This window comes from Symsagittifera roscoffensis, chromosome 1, assembly GCF_963678635.1.
Source record: "Symsagittifera roscoffensis chromosome 1, txSymRosc1.1, whole genome shotgun sequence".
Classification (NCBI taxonomy): domain Eukaryota; kingdom Metazoa; phylum Xenacoelomorpha; order Acoela; family Convolutidae; genus Symsagittifera; species Symsagittifera roscoffensis.
Genome location: NC_087062.1, coordinates 76,858,806 through 76,874,347, shown reverse-complemented (window position 1 = coordinate 76,874,347; position 15,542 = coordinate 76,858,806). Strand labels below are relative to the sequence as shown.

At 36.1% G+C, this 15,542-nt stretch overlaps 2 protein-coding genes across 4 annotated transcripts in view; one reads left to right on the top strand and one right to left on the bottom strand.

Annotated features, from left to right (window-relative positions):
* LOC134849377 (kelch domain-containing protein 1-like) overlaps positions 1 to 15,542 on the bottom strand; it is a 381,010-nt gene that overhangs the window by 158,156 nt on the left and 207,312 nt on the right. The gene's annotated exons all lie outside the window — the stretch shown is intronic.
* On the top strand, positions 419 to 15,538 carry LOC134849309 (nucleoporin Nup43-like). Of its 3 annotated transcripts, none has more exons than XM_063866501.1 (2): positions 419 to 855; positions 14,773 to 15,538. In XM_063866501.1, the coding sequence occupies exons 1-2, from the start codon at positions 560 to 562 to the stop codon at positions 15,428 to 15,430; spliced, it is 954 nt and encodes a 317-aa protein (XP_063722571.1). In that variant the 5' UTR covers positions 419 to 559; the 3' UTR covers positions 15,431 to 15,538. The 3 variants fall into 3 exon arrangements, with proteins under 3 accessions (XP_063722571.1, XP_063722569.1, XP_063722570.1); XM_063866499.1 differs by lacking the exon at positions 14,773 to 15,538 and adding an exon at positions 10,552 to 12,539; XM_063866500.1 differs by lacking the exon at positions 419 to 855 and adding an exon at positions 13,134 to 13,656.

Sequence of the window (15,542 nt, the reverse complement as noted above, 5' to 3'; positions counted from 1 at the left end):
CAACGGATTTCTAATAAAAAAATGTCGGCTTTGTTACCGATTTGTTGCCTTTAGTTCGATGCAGATTTTAATTTCACTTGTCTTGTTTGTCATGTTTTTAAGTGAATTTTACTCATGGAAAATATGAAATTTAAGGAAGATCTAGTTTTTCTCGACATTTTCAGAAACTTTTTTTTCTAATTAGTGATGTTCGTCACAATTTCTGTCTGCCATTTTGTCATGCAATGTTTGTGTTGCATCGCAAGTGGTCCAAAGTTCTGCTTTGCCTCTGTTTTAATTTAGCCTCCGCTTGATTTCATTCCTTGTTCCCAGAAACAAAAACAGAAACAACCGAATTAGGTAATCAAGTGTATGAAAGATTGTGCTTCATGCAAGGAGTCTGTTGTCCTGATTTGCATTTGACCTCATTTTCAGATTCAGATTGACTAACAATTAGAGATATTTTTTATTTCGTGCGGATGATTAAACTATAGTAATTGGTTAGCTATTTTCATATGTAACATCCAAGAACGAACAGAAATTAGTTTTAGTTTAATTAACATTCCAACGACAAGTTATTATGTACTCTACGAACAGTGAATTGATAGAGGATCTTGATGCTGTGAAGAGAAATCTATTCTCATTTCTGAAGGGGGAGACTGATTTGGAGCGTGAACTGGAAAACTTCGGAAGTCTCCTATGGCCTGCGTACTGTTCGTTAGTTGAGAAAGAACACCTGGAGACGAACTCGACCAGGTTCTACTTGGTGTATGGATACGCCTGTCTAGTGACTAACAAGGCAGTTCTGTCCTTCAGCATCACAGACATAGACAGTGCTGTGCATTACGTGAACCAGACCAGAGCTAGTGCGTACAAGTAAGTTGACTTAAAATAGTGTGGACAAACCCAACAAATGCGATAAGTCCACAATTCGTGATGAACTTTTAACATCTTATTTGAGCATCAGTACACATGCGAGCTTTTAAGTGTAGTGTTATACAGTCAGACAATTTTTTTTACAAAGCAAGTTTATCGAATTAAGAGTTTTTGAGGGATATTTAATACCAAAATCACTGAATCTTTTGCTTGGAATACTTCATTGAGTTATCATTTATCAAGTTCGTGGTATCAATAATGTTCCTTAAACGTCGAGGTACTGTTCATACTATGGACGGAAAACTTCTTAGGTTCGAATCCTTACAGGTTTTTTTTCCTGCGAACAAGTTTTCTGCTGCAGAAAGTGTTTCATTGACTATTGTTTGTCTGCATATTTTTTGTAGGATCACTCGACATAGCCCGGAATTAGCTTATGATTTAAACTTTTTTCTCACTATCACTGGAAACTTTTTCATTTAATTTTTGTCCTGGTGCAATGCAAACTATTGCGTTACAAGAAAGCGTTATAGAGGTGAACATTGGAACCTTGTTCAGGTTTTTTTTCCTGCGAACAAATTTTCTGCTGAAGAAAGTGTTTGATTGACTTTTGTTTGTCTGCATATTTTTTGTAGGATTAGTCGACATAGCCCGGAATTTGCTTATGATTTAAACTTGTTTTCTCACTATCACTGGAACCTTTTTCATTTCATTTTTGTCCTGGTGCAATGCAAACTATTGCGTTACAAGAAAGCGTTGTAGAGGTGAACATTGGAACCTTGTTCAGGTTTTTTTTCGTGCGAACAAATTTTCTGCTGAAGAAAGTGTTTGATTGACTTTTGTTTGTCTGCATATTTTTTGTAGGATTAGTCGAGATAGCCCGGAATTTGCTTATGATTTAAACTTTTTTTCTCACTATCACTGGAACCTTTTTCATTTCATTTTTGTCCTGGTGCAATGCAAACTATTGCGTTACAAGAAAGCGTTATAGAGGTGAACGTTGGAACCTTGTTCAGGTTTTTTTTCCTGCGAACAAATTTTCTGCTGAAGAAAGTGTTTGATTGACTTTTGTTTGTCTGCATATTTTTTTGTAGGATTAGTCGACATAGCCTGGAATTTGCTTATGATTTAAACTTTTTTTCTCACTATCACTGGAACCTTTTTCATTTCATTTTTGTCCTGTTGCAATGCAAACTATTGCGTTACAAGAAAGCGTTATAGAGGTGAGCATTGGAACCTTGTTCAGGTTTTTTTTCCTGCGAACAAGTTTTCTGCTGCAGAAAGTGTTTCATTGACTATTGTTTGTCTGCATATTTTTTGTAGGATCAGTCGACATAGCCCGGAATTTGCTTATGATTTAAACTTTTTTTCTCACTATCACTGGAACCTTTTTCATTTCATTTTTGTCCTGGTGCAATGCAAACTATTGCGTTACAAGACAGCGTTATAGAGGTGAACATTGGAACCTTGTTCAGATTTTTTTTCCTGCGAACAAATTTTCTGAAGAAAGTGTTTGATTGACTTTTGTTTGTCTGCATATTTTTTGTAGGATTAGTCGACATAGCCTGGAATTTGCTTATGATTTAAACTTTTTTTCTCACTATCACTGGAACCTTTTTCATTTCATTTTTGTCCTGGTGCAATGCAAACTATTGCGTTACAAGAAAGCGTTTTAGAGGTGAACATTGGAACCTTGTTCAGGTTTTTTTTCCTGCGAACAAGTTTTCTGCTGCAGAAAGTGTTTCATTGACTATTGTTTGTCTGCATATTTTTTGTAGGATCAGTCGACATAGCCCGGAATTTGCTTATGATTTAAACTTTTTTTTCTCACTATCACTGGAACCTTTTTCATTTCATTTTTGTCCTGGTGCAATGCAGACTATTGCGTTACAAGAAAGCGTTATAGAGGTGAACATTGGAACCTTGTTCAGGTTTTTTTTCCTGCGAACAAATTTTGTGCTGAAGAAAGTGTTTGATTGACTTTTGTTTGTCTGCATATTTTTTGTAGGATTAGTCGACATAGCCCGGAATTTGCTTATAGTTTGAACTTTTTTTCTCACTATCACTGGAACCTTTTTCATTTCATTTTTGTCCTAGTGCAATGCAAACTATTGCGTTACAAGAAAGCGTTATAGAGGTGAACATTGGAACCTTGTTCAGGTTTTTTTTCCTGCGAACAAATTTTCTGCTGAAGAAAGTGTTTGATTGACTTTTGTTTGTCTGCATATTTTTTGTAGGATTAGTCGACATAGCCTGGAATTTGTTTATGATTTAAGCTTTTTTTTCTCACTATCACTGGAACTTTTTTCATTTCATTTTTGTCCTGGTGCAATGCAAACTATTGCGTTTCAAGAAAGCGTTATAGAGGTGAACATTGGAACCTTGTTCAGGTTTTTTTTCCTGCGAACAAGTTTTCTGCTGCAGAAAGTGTTTCATTGACTATTGTTTGTCTGCATATTTTTTGTAGGATCAGTCGACATAGCCCGGAATTTGCTTATGATTTAAACTTTTTTTCTCACTATCACTGGAACCTTTTTCATTTCATTTTTGTCCTGGTGCAATGCAAACTATTGCGTTACAAGAAAGCGTTATAGAGGTGAACATTGGAACCTTGTTCAGGTTTTTTTTCCTGCGAACAAATTTTGTGCTGAAGAAAGTGTTTGATTGACTTTTGTTTGTCTTCATATTTTTTGTAGGATTAGTCGACATAGCCCGGAATTTGCTTATGATTTAAACTTTTTTTTCTCACTATCACTGGAACCTTTTTCATTTCATTTTTGTCCTGGTGCAATGCAAACTATTGCGTTACAAGAAAGCGTTATAGAGGTGAACATTGGAACCTTGTTCAGGTTTTTTTTCCTGCGAACAAATTTTCTGCTGAAGAAAGTGTTTGATTGACTTTTGTTTGTCTGCATATTTTCTGTAGGATTAGTCGACATAGCCTGGAATTTGCTTATGATTTAAGCTTTTTTTTCTCACTATCACTGGAACTTTTTTCATTTCATTTTTGTCCTGGTGCAATGCAAACTATTGCGTTTCAAGAAAGCGTTATAGAGGTGAACATTGGAACCTTGTTCAGGTTTTTTTTCCTGCGAACAAGTTTTCTGCTGCAGAAAGTGTTTCATTGACTATTGTTTGTCTGCATATTTTTTGTAGGATCAGTCGACATAGCCCGGAATTTGCTTATGATTTAAACTTTTTTTCTCACTATCACTGGAACCTTTTTCATTTCATTTTTGTCCTGGTGCAATGCAAACTATTGCGTTACAAGAAAGCGTTATAGAGGTGAACATTGGAACCTTGTTCAGGTTTTTTTCCTGCGAACAAATTTTGTGCTGAAGAAAGTGTTTGATTGACTTTTGTTTGTCTTCATATTTTTTGTAGGATTAGTCGACATAGCCCGGAATTTGCTTATGATTTAAACTTTTTTTTCTCACTATCACTGGAACCTTTTTCATTTCATTTTTGTCCTGGTGCAATGCAAACTATTGCGTTACAAGAAAGCGTTATAGAGGTGAACATTGGAACCTTGTTCAGGTTTTTTTTCCTGCGAACAAATTTTTTGCTGAAGAAAGTGTTTGATTGACTTTTGTTTGTCTGCATATTTTTTGTAGGATTAGTCGACATAGCCTGGAATTTGCTTATGATTTAAGCTTTTTTTCTCACTATCACTGGAACTTTTTTCATTTCATTTTTATCTTGGTGCAATGCAAACTATTGCGTTACAAGAAACTAAGGATCATCATCTTTAGGTTTCGTTATCCACTTGTTTCGGAACTCATCAATATTAGGGGTAATAATATAGTTTGAATAAAACTGTTTTCAGAATTTTCCTTCAACTGTTTCCTTCAATTGAGCTCTGTTTCGTGTTATTTTTTGGTACTTTGAGGCGAAAGTTTGATTTTCCAAGTCCTATGGTCGAAAATGTAAATTCATTTAGATACTGAGGAATAATGTTCGGGTTGCGTGCACACTTGTGTATAAATACTAGTGTTTTGAATTCAATTCTTTTATAAGCGGGTAGCCAATGAGGATCATGGAGGTGAAGACTGGTACTGCAGAAACGAGGAAGGTTGAATATGTAGCGAGCTGTAAAACTCTGTATTTTGTGGAGTGGCGCTAACTCGCTTACCGACATTCCACCAAGCAGCGAATTGCAATAACCTAGTCAGCTGAGAATTAACTGACGAACAAGCATGATACGATTCTCTTGGGACAAGAAACGTTTAACTTGCTGGAGTTTTCTCTTATTGAAGTAAGACATGGATGTAACGGCAGCTGTATGTTGGTAAAAAGTCAACGAAACATCAAGAACATTTTGACTGCAGAGACTTTTTTTGGAGCGATCAGTTTGTCGTGAAACTCCGAGAATATTCTTGTTCAACTTTATTCCAAGGACTTCAGTTTTTCCCTCATTTAGCTTAAGGCCTGCATTTGAGAACCAGTCTCCCATTATCTTCAAATGGTTTTCCAACTCTAAGTGGACTACAATTGGAACCCGAGCATTTGAAATGAGAAATAGAGTTTCAAAACGGCTGTTCACATGAATAGAGTTCTCGGTAGGCAGATTGACTTTTATGCAAAAGGCTGTTTTCTTCGATGATGCTGGAAAATTGTGAATGAACTAGACGATCCATTACTTCGGCAAGAAACATAGGATTTGATATTGACCGGTAGATATTCAATACTTTGGGGTCTGAGGAATGTTGTATTTTAAGGCTTTACAACTGATACTTTGAGACATGATCGAAAATTTCCGCCGCAAATATATCTGAAACAGGAGTCTCACAAACTTTCAATTTTTTAAATTATCCAAGTTGAAAGGTAGAGTGTCACAGTCAGAAGTACCATTTGATATTGTGCTTATCACGGATTTTCCTTATTTTGCTTATCACGGATTAACACTTTCAAATTCACGGATTGTCGTATCGCAATTAAGTTTTCCTTATTTGGTTGATTTAATAAAAAATTCATTGAAAACAAAGGGTAAAAACGTGTCGAATTCGCAGTTTCTGTCATTAAAACTTCTGATTGGTTAATTCCAAGAATTTAATGGATTGCTCAGTGCTTATCTCGAATGGATGGAAGATTCAAGTTATCCAGTTTGCTTCTATAGAAACTTGATGTTTTATCTTGAAAAAGTATTGTTCTCTGTCATCACTTTGGTCTTGATATTCGGAACCTTCTTTTTGTAAGATCAGTTGATAGTGAATACTGGTGCGTTATTGCAGTTTCTGTTCAATTGTACTTTCTTTTCGGTTTCTTTCAATTCTTTGGCGACTTGCACAACAAGTAATTTTTCAAGAATGTGAAGCCGCGTTGAATTCTTGTCAAAACAGCCGATTTTAATTTTCCATTAGTGTAAATTTCATTGTTATTTTCGCATATCCATCGCAGTGTTCCTGTTTTTGCATGAATCGAGTCCGGTCCTAAGATTATACAAGCTGTGTGCAGTTTGAGACCTTATGACACACTCGACATTTGAGATCCAGACTTGTCGAGGCGTAATAACTTGATCAAGCAGGTTTTCAGGCTTGTGAGTGGCTTCAGTCACATGACACGTGAGATCATATGTTTCGGGAAATGCATTTTTTTCAAATGCACGATTGTGATAGTTTTCATTTAAATGACTGCTTAGATCCTTCATTACAATAACCTGGTCATGTTCTGGTGCTAAGCTAAGAAGAAACTCACTTCCATAAGGCATAAAATGCGAGAGAGATGCAGTAGGAGGACCACGAATTACTATAATTATGCAACAGAAATAATTCGTAGTGTTGAATGTAGCTGAGAAGAATTCAGTCTGGCGAGCAAAATTTTTCGACCAAAGAATGCTTTAGACTCTAGTCGTAGTTTACTGCAGCACCGGCTCCATGCACATGGGTTCTTGGGACAAAGATGAAGCTGAATTTTGGGTTTTCATCTATATGTCTATTATTTAATGAGCGGGACATTTCCAGCCCTATGTTGACATGCTTAAGCATGTTACGCTATCTCTACATGATTTAGCTACACTCTATATTTTCAAGCTATGCTGTGCAAATAGGTTTAAACGTTACTACTAGCCTGCGGATTTTCATCAAGCATCGGCTTTGTGTGTAATCGCATTGTTTTTATTTAAATATGCATGTTTGTAAATGATGCTTTGCCAGGATGTTTTATGTCACTTTTTTATATCATTTTTTAAAACTTAAATCAGGGTTATTTTGAACATCTATTTTGATGCGTCGTGATGCTTTTTTGGTACTCTGCTCCATTTCATATTCTACTTTCTACTAATACTACTCTTGGTTTTGGGCTTCAGTTTTCGTTTTGGAAGCTGAATCCCCTCTTGAATTTGTTTATTGGTTACTGCCGCATGGGCTCAGCTAGGTGTCCACTGCTCTGCGGCTGTTGTGGAGGCTATAGGGACATGGCACAGTTAGTAAAAGCAGTAACCGTAAATTGAACAAGTTCAAGAAAGTTGAATGAACTAGCTATGAGGCGCTACGACTAGCGAGTTTTCGGGTCAAGTTTATTTCGGCAAACAGTTTTGGCAGGTCAATTTTACCGTTTCAAATAAGTTTGGATGATAGCGCAGGACCACGAAATGTCAGGGTTGTCATTAGCAGCCTTCTCTTAAAAGCATTTTAACTGATTTGTAAGAATTTAGTTTTTGTTTTCAATTCATTTACTTTTTCTTTCAAAAATCTATTTTTCCTAAATCAGTTACTCATTTTGTCCCATTTTGAATGATTTAGGAGTGAGAAAAAAACGTTACCCAATCAATTTGTTGATAGTTTTTATGTTGGTGAAAAATGGTTTTTATGTTGGTAAAAAAAGCTTAGCACTGATTTGTTTATTAGGTTTTTCAAAAAGAGTTCCCAGATGTTTGCTATTTTTTAAATTAAATTGTTTTCCCCTTATTTGTTTTTTTATCGAACCAAAGTGCTATGCAGTGATTTGTTCTTTTTATTTATGTAATTTGAATAAAAACAGTAACTGGTTACTTTCGTTCTATTCTTTTCTAATGTATTGGACTGATTTCTTGATTAATTTCAGTTTTGTGTTTCTTCAGGTTTTTCACGAAAGCTCTGCAGTGATTTATTCCCTTTTGAGTTTTTTTTGAAAGAAACACCTCGGAATTTTTTTTGTACAAAAAAGCGTCGCACCCAGTAATCCCAGTAATCCATTTTCACAAAAGAAAAACTCAATAATTTGTTGTTTTTTTGTGAAGCAACGAACAGTTATTCCGTGAAATTTTTTGATATCATGTAATTTAAATAAAGTTTTCCTTTTATTTTTTTTCAATGATGTTTTTACTGATTTTAGAGAAAGCTGTGCAGGGATTTTGTTTTTTTCATGGTTTTCACGATACATGGTTTGCAGCCAATTGTTACTTTTGTATTTCATTGTTTGGTTCAGCTGAGCCATTGGTTTTTTTTCTCATTTGACTTTCAATCGAGTGTTGTTTGGTAAAATTTTTTAATTTGGTCTTCTGAATTTTGGAGTTGGCTGGGTTTTTAAGCTGGGTTTTTAAATCATCATTTGAATTGTAAAAAAAAACAAGCGGTTAGTTTTAGTTTTGATCATCTCACTCATATGCTTTTGTTTTTTTTGTTTTGTTTTGAGTTTCTGAGGTTTATTAATTTTTAAAGCACGATACCCCGTACATGATTCGGTCTGATCCTCTAGTTTTTTAATGCGCTTTAATATTGTATCATGATTCAAGCTTTGAAAAACAATATGTTTTTTTACTCTATCAGCAATTTAGAAAAATCTTTTGTCTGATCTTTTTAAGAAAAGCATTTGGAAAAAGTTAAGGTTATGTTCGAGCTCTCATTGCTTTTTTTCTGATCATATCTGTAACGCTGAACCTGCCTTTTCTCTATGTCATTCCCTTAATTTATAGAAACGATGTCCGGTAATTTTTCATTTCGTTGAAAATTTTGTTTTGATTTTTTCGAAAACGAAACAACCGATTTTTGATTAATTATCTTTTTCTTTTGTTGCTGTTTTCTTGGGTATGCCTAGTGTCTAATTCACTCTATTAAATTTTTAAGCCTGTACTGCTTGAACAACTGATTTGTGGAATTTCGGAGATATAAATGTAACTTTTTGAGAAAGATTGTATTTTATGGAGCTTTGTTTTATTATCTTTTATAAAGTTTCTGTAAAGACGAATTTAACACACTGATCAATATTTTGAGCTCTGCATAAATTTTGCCTTGAGCTTCTTGATCATAAAGCAGTTGTGATTTGAAATCTCAAATCATTTTGACTGATCAACTTGATGAATTCAGGTGTTTTTCTTGCTTAAATTTAGATAGTCATTCAGAATGCAGAAATTTCTGCACTGGATCGCTAGTTACATTGATTTAGGATGTAATCTTCTGAGGGGTTAGAATCAATCCATGTTTCTGCAATGACCAGAATATGAGGTCCTAAAAGAGCTATAGGCTACTAATTTGATTTGTTTTATTCCGAATTAAACAACCGTTCGCAAGTCCTATGTTCAAAATATCGATCGATCCGTTTAATGATTTTGTGACAGTGATTTTAGGCAATCGCATGCAGCGGTGTTTAGCCGATATCTTTCCATTATCATGCATTCTGCTCAACTGGCAGCACTCATCGATATTTATATCATCTTCTTTGAAAACGTAGTGAGGTTCTGATTTGGATACTTTTTTTAATGTGAAGTAAATTTGTGCCCATATTATTGCAATGCTCTGTAATATCGTCCGTCGTTGTTTCTGAGTGAACCATTCTGAGATAATTATGTCTTCTGGGTGCAGTGTCAATAAGTTCTTCGGGAATAGATTTGATATAATTTTGCGTTTGCCTTACAACAGCAATGATAGGCGCTGGTTTGTCAAATTTCTTTTATTTGGATGTCTGTCCTAGTTTGCTTGAATCGTTTCTTGTTTACTGGTGTTGTCGAGGTGATCGAACAAGAACTATTTAACCTTTGACGTGATATCTGTTTCTGTAAAATGCTTGAATAGTTTTTTTACAGTAAGATCAGTTGGTGCTTGTTCATTGGTGCTTGCTTTTTGATTTCTTTCAATTCTTGGGTGACTTGCACAAGTAATTTTTCAAGGTTGTGAAGCCCTGTTGAGTTCACGTCAAGACCAGGCAAGTTCAGTTTTCCATCAGTGGATATTTTATTGCAGTTTTTTGCATATTCATTGCATTGTTCTAGTTTTTGCGTGAATCTTGTCCGGTTCTAAGAATATACAGACTGTGTGCGATTGGAGACCTCATGACACATACGACATTTGAGATCCAGACTCGATAATTTCCCGGCAAATTTAATAATGATGGTTTTATCAATATTGTCATATCAATATTTGAAAAGACACTATTAAGAAAGGTTATGAAAAATTGCGAAACCTCTTATCCGGCCTCTGTCTGATTTAATCTTAGTTTAGGACTGTTTCCAGGTTCTGGTTTTGACTGGTTTATAAATTACGGTTTTGTCTAAATTACGGTTTTGACTGCTTTATGATATCGGCTGCAGTTAAATTTTTTGGGATTTGGCCAGAATAGTCCGATTGTGTGAGCTTCATCACATGGAGATTTAAAGTCACCGTCGACTATGAAGTCCATCAACCTTATAATAAGCTACATATAAGCAGGAAGTTTAAATTGCAGCGCGCATCATGTTGAAGGGACTGTTAGTTGTATACATATAGCGCGAAGTGTGTTACTTTGCAGGTCAACAGCTGGATGGTGGAAGAACCCGTTTTCGTGGAGCTGCCGCTACAGTCTGATTGAACTGCATGCTCAAATGGTGTGTGCCGAGTGCGATTTCCTAATTGGACTTCTCTCAATTCTCAAATCAGTTATTCTTCTACACAAGCGGCAGGACCAAGTAGAAATTGAGAGCAGCGAACTAATGCGCGAAATATTTCCGGTATACCCATTGCTTCGAAAAAAGACGCCGACGGTTGCACACTTTTACGGCGCTGAGTGTATGTACACTCTTCTGGAACCGAACTCTCTGAGTTTTTCAGCTGGAGTATCTCTGTTAATTACACATTTTGCCCGGCTCGCCCGCGCTGGGCTGAGTTTCATGAGCGCTCATAAATCTTTCGAGAAATTGATGAAAATCGTGTCCGAGACCATCGTGACGGACTGTGTTCAATCTCATTCCAATTTGTTGGACGATAGATTGTTTTGCGAATTGAAATCTGGAGTTTACGTTGTCATGGGGGCTATGAAACTTTTTTCAGCCGTATTGCCTGCCAAAGTGCTTTCGTTGTTGAGTATAATGCATAAAATAGATGCTGACAAGACGGAGGGAATCGAACTGTTAAGACAAGCTCAAAGTCTTCCAGCGATGAGAAGTGTGCTCGCAACTAATTGCATCCTAGCTTATAATTTGACGTTTTTACAATTTGTTGGACCTGTCTCAGAGTTCGATAAAGGTAGTTGTCGTTTGGCTCTAAAATCTTTGGCCGAGGAACTGGGACAAACTAGTTTCTTGTATGAGTTTTACCGTTTTAGACAGCAGTATTTGCTGCAAGATCCCAGCCAATATCAATGCCTTATGTTTAATTTTGACCGCTATCCTAGTTTGTTACAAGTGAGAATGATTTTTATCTATGAATCAATGTGGTACCATGCTACAGTTTTGAATTGGCAATCGGCTGCGATGTGTGCGGGACAATTGGCCTGCGCGACTCAATGGTCTCGAGCCTATTTCATCTACCTCTATGTCTTATTCAGACTCCAAATGTGCCATGAAAGTGGAGCTAGTGAAGAAAGAAAACGGCATGAATACAAACTTCTGCTGGGGAAGTTTCTCAATATTAAGAAGTTCAATGTTTGTGAATCGCAAATAAAGTCTATAGCCGTCGATCGACTGGCAATGAAACGTGCGAAAATGTTGACAAATTTAGGCGCCGAAAGTTCCGTTGTATATTTAATTGAAGCCATGTTTTGGCACGACGAGTTGCGATCAATATATCAAGAAGACTTTTTCTGTTATCTCGAAAAAGTTGTGATATATAAAAAGCAAAGTTTATCAGATGACGATTTGGAGAAACATCTTAACAGCGAGATTTTCTTTCACCGAAAGCTCGCTGTCGTGTTGGTATGTGCCTTTATTTTGCCGAGTAAAAGAGGACATTTTAAATTAGAAGACATCAGATCAAATATAGTACTTGAAAATTGTTTTAGATGGTTGCTGTTTTTCTGTGATAATTCACAATTTGAAGATTGTGACATTCAAATTTTATCTTTATTTTTGCTACTCAGAATAAGTGTAATCGTTCTTTTAACTGAGAAGCATTGGAAACGGGATTTGAAACATCGGGCCAGAAATTATCTTAAAATCGGGACAGAATGGATGAATGAAAGTGAACTCAAAGCTGTGATGCGATTAAAACTGGGTGAGTTTAAAAAGTCTGTGGAATTTTTGCAATCTACGTCTGTGTATGCAGGCCGCGTGCACTTTTTCGTCAGAAATTTAGCAGGGCTGATTGATACTCCTTTGGAAATGGATTGTGAAGCGTGGAGTGAAGAATCCATACCTTGCATCTGATAAACATTTTGGCACCCATCTTGATGTCAAGGAATGACTCAAACTCCGAAATCAAGTAGACATATCCATAGTTTTTAAGAGTAATGAACGTAGTGAGTACTCTTATATAGGTCTTGCTGATTTTTTTCAGGAAGTCTTAAAATTTAATCAAGCTCAATTTTGATTTTTCGCGCTTTGATTGGTGATTTCTTTTTAAGTTCAGTGCATTTTTTTTGTTAAAAGGAAGGCAAACTCCACTATCGAACAGCGAAATTGTGAAGATCACGAAAAAGGTGATCGACTTCTAATTTCGAAAATTGAAATTAATTATCAGATTTCCCAGCGAAATAAAGTCTTACCTATTGATCCAGTTTTCTCAAATTGGGTTAGTTTTAATAAAAAAGTGTCCACGATGAATTGTTCTAAAAATTCAAAGAACTTGAAGGCTATTTATTTTTTCTTCGAAATTCAAAGGATGAAGTTTTTTTTTTCAGTTATTTTGCTTTCATTACTCTTTTCCAACTGTCAGTTGGCTATGTTCTTCAGTAGAGGGAAAATATAGGTAATTGAAATTTGAGTAGTTGCAATGAACTAGTCGTGTACTCTTTTTTCTCATGTCTCTTAGTCTTTTCGACTTGAGTTGCCGAATGGTCTCGTTAGGTTTTCGGGCTATTTTAGTTATCACTTAAGTTTCTCAGCTTATTGATTTTTTAAGCGTTCGGTTGTGATTTAAACCAATTATACTGTCGTTGAATATATATATATATCTAGCATGTAAATTTGGTATCTTCAGAAATGAATGATTTCTCGGCTTATGAATTGGAACCGAGTGTTTTATTTGTGGGTGAAAATGTACACTTTGTTTCTTTTGCGAGTGATTCGTCCGTTTTCACAGCTTCAACTCTAGAGCCTCAAAATTACCTCAAAATATACAATTTGATTTCGTCAGCGGGCTCCGTGGACAATGAAAGTAGTAAAGCAATTGGCAAAACCTTAACCTTGTCACCTCGTAGTTCAAACGAGTACAAAATATCGGGCGAGCCTACAAAGCTGACAACTGAGACAACCTCACAGCTCGGATTTTGTTCAACCTCGCAAGGCGATGTGTTCTTTGTGAACAAACTATTGGAAGAAACCAGTGAAGCGAGAGGCGTGATGACTCACATCTGGAAAAATGTCCATGCAAATATGGCTTCTAGCAATACGTTTGACCAAAAGTTTACTAGTTTGGTTTCTTTTGGAGATAACAACACGATAGCCTTGATGCAAACTGATGATTACTCGAAAGTTCAGAGGTTGGTCTGGCCTTATTTCTTAAATCAAATTTGATAAATATTTTCGCTTTAGAAATGAATGACGATTTAGGTATGATTGTTTTTGGAGGACGATTTTTTTTCGCCAAGTGTTTCGATTGATTCACTTTTTCACTCCTGTATTTCAAGCTCTCAAACTGAGATGAATCGAGACATGTTTTTCCCGTAAACAACTTCGTCCATAGGACGCATCGACTCCTGGTGGTACCTTGGTTTATAACGAATTAAAAGTTCTTATTGTCTCCTGTACACTTAGCCTGAAGGTAACGAATACGCCTGGTAAGGCAAAGGTCTTTTTCTGCTTTTGTTTTGTCGGCTTTTTGGTCTTTTTTTTTCACTTTTTTGTTCGAGTTAGTCGGTTTAGTCTTAGTTTATGTCGACTTAATGGTCCCTTTTTGCATCGTTTGATGACCCAGAAAAGTTTGTGCATGTGTGTTCTGAGGGGAAGGGGGTCTCATAATTTTTTATTAACATTTTTTTCGGGATGAAGGGCTACTGCTGAGGTTTTTTCTGCTTTTTTTTTACCGCATTGTAAGTTTTGTTCCGATGCTAATTTTGCATTCTGTTGTCTTGGCGTGTTTTTTTTTCAAAACTACCTTCATTCATTTGGATAGATTGGCTGTATTGATACTTATAACTAATCGATATTACTTTTTTGCTGATGCTTGTTCGCTTTTCGATTTACCTCTCGGTTTAGTTTCCGAATTGTCTATACCACCTTTATTTCAGTACCTATATGACTTTCGTTGATTTTTTTGGGCAGTACATATATATTTTCCAATAAGATTTTGCCGAACATTTTTGGTTGATTTTCAGCTAATTGGCTGTTGGCTTTAATTTACCTAATTCTTTGGTTCCTACAAATTTCTGATATTATTAATGAGATCGTTAAGACTTTGGCCCCAAATTTAAAATTTTGAAGTCAAATTCAACCCCAATTGGAACTCATTAAAAATTTTAATAAATTTAAACACAAAAAATTAGAAGTCCTCATTGATAGTTCTTAAGTATCTTGCTGTTTTAATCCCTTACATAGTGTATCGCAAGTAGTGCGAAGCTCAGCTTCGCCTCTGTGTTGAAGTCTATTTTTTGTTTCAGAGTGAAAAATCCCAGCGGGTCTGTGCCATTTTGCTGTCGATTTTCATCTGCTAATTGCATACTGACTGGAGATCTGCTCGGCCATAATGTTTTATTTGATTTGCGTGAACAGAGTACGCCATTGAAGTTCGCGCCGCCACAGAGTGCCAACAAAACACGACACTTTTCTAAAAATATGGTCTCCGGAGTTACCTGTCTGGACGTCAAACCCGACCAGCCAGACGTAGTTGCATGTGGAATGGAAAACGGCGAGGTATACATGTGGGACTTACGCAATGTTTCGTCTCCCGTGTCTTATTTTGAAGGTCACGAAAGGTCATTATGGGACATAAAGTTCCACCCTTCAAATTGCGCTTTGCTGTACACGGCTTCAGAAAACGGAGAGCTTTGGCAATGGGGTTCCTCTCAATCAAAATCTACGACTGATTTTCTAAGTAGAAGTCAGCTGAATATGAGCTCGGCATCAACCAATCAGAATGCAAGAAATGGGCCATCCAATCACGATGTTTGGAACAGTTCCACCAATGAGATTTGTGTAGATTCGCTGCTGCCTGAAAACAATGTATTTGGAGTTTTGTCTTTATCAGTTATGAATTCTAATTTGGTTTGTGCTGTTAGAAACCAATCTGTGTTTGTTTTTTCTGGAATATCGTTTTGAAATTTGTGGTTTTAATACTCTCAATTTATATTTGTGTGTTGAATAAATTTCAGCAAAGGTAGTGCGTACAAGGAAGCTTTTTGCCCTATGTATAACAACAACTGACAAGTAA

Coding starts and splice junctions, on each gene's coding strand:
- LOC134849309 (XM_063866499.1), top strand. CDS start 560: ATGTACTCTACGAACAGTGAATTGATAGAGGATCTTGATGCTGTGAAG. Junction 856..10,551: donor ACCAGAGCTAGTGCGTACAA/GTAAGTTGACTT, acceptor GTTACTTTGCAG/GTCAACAGCTGGATGGTGGA.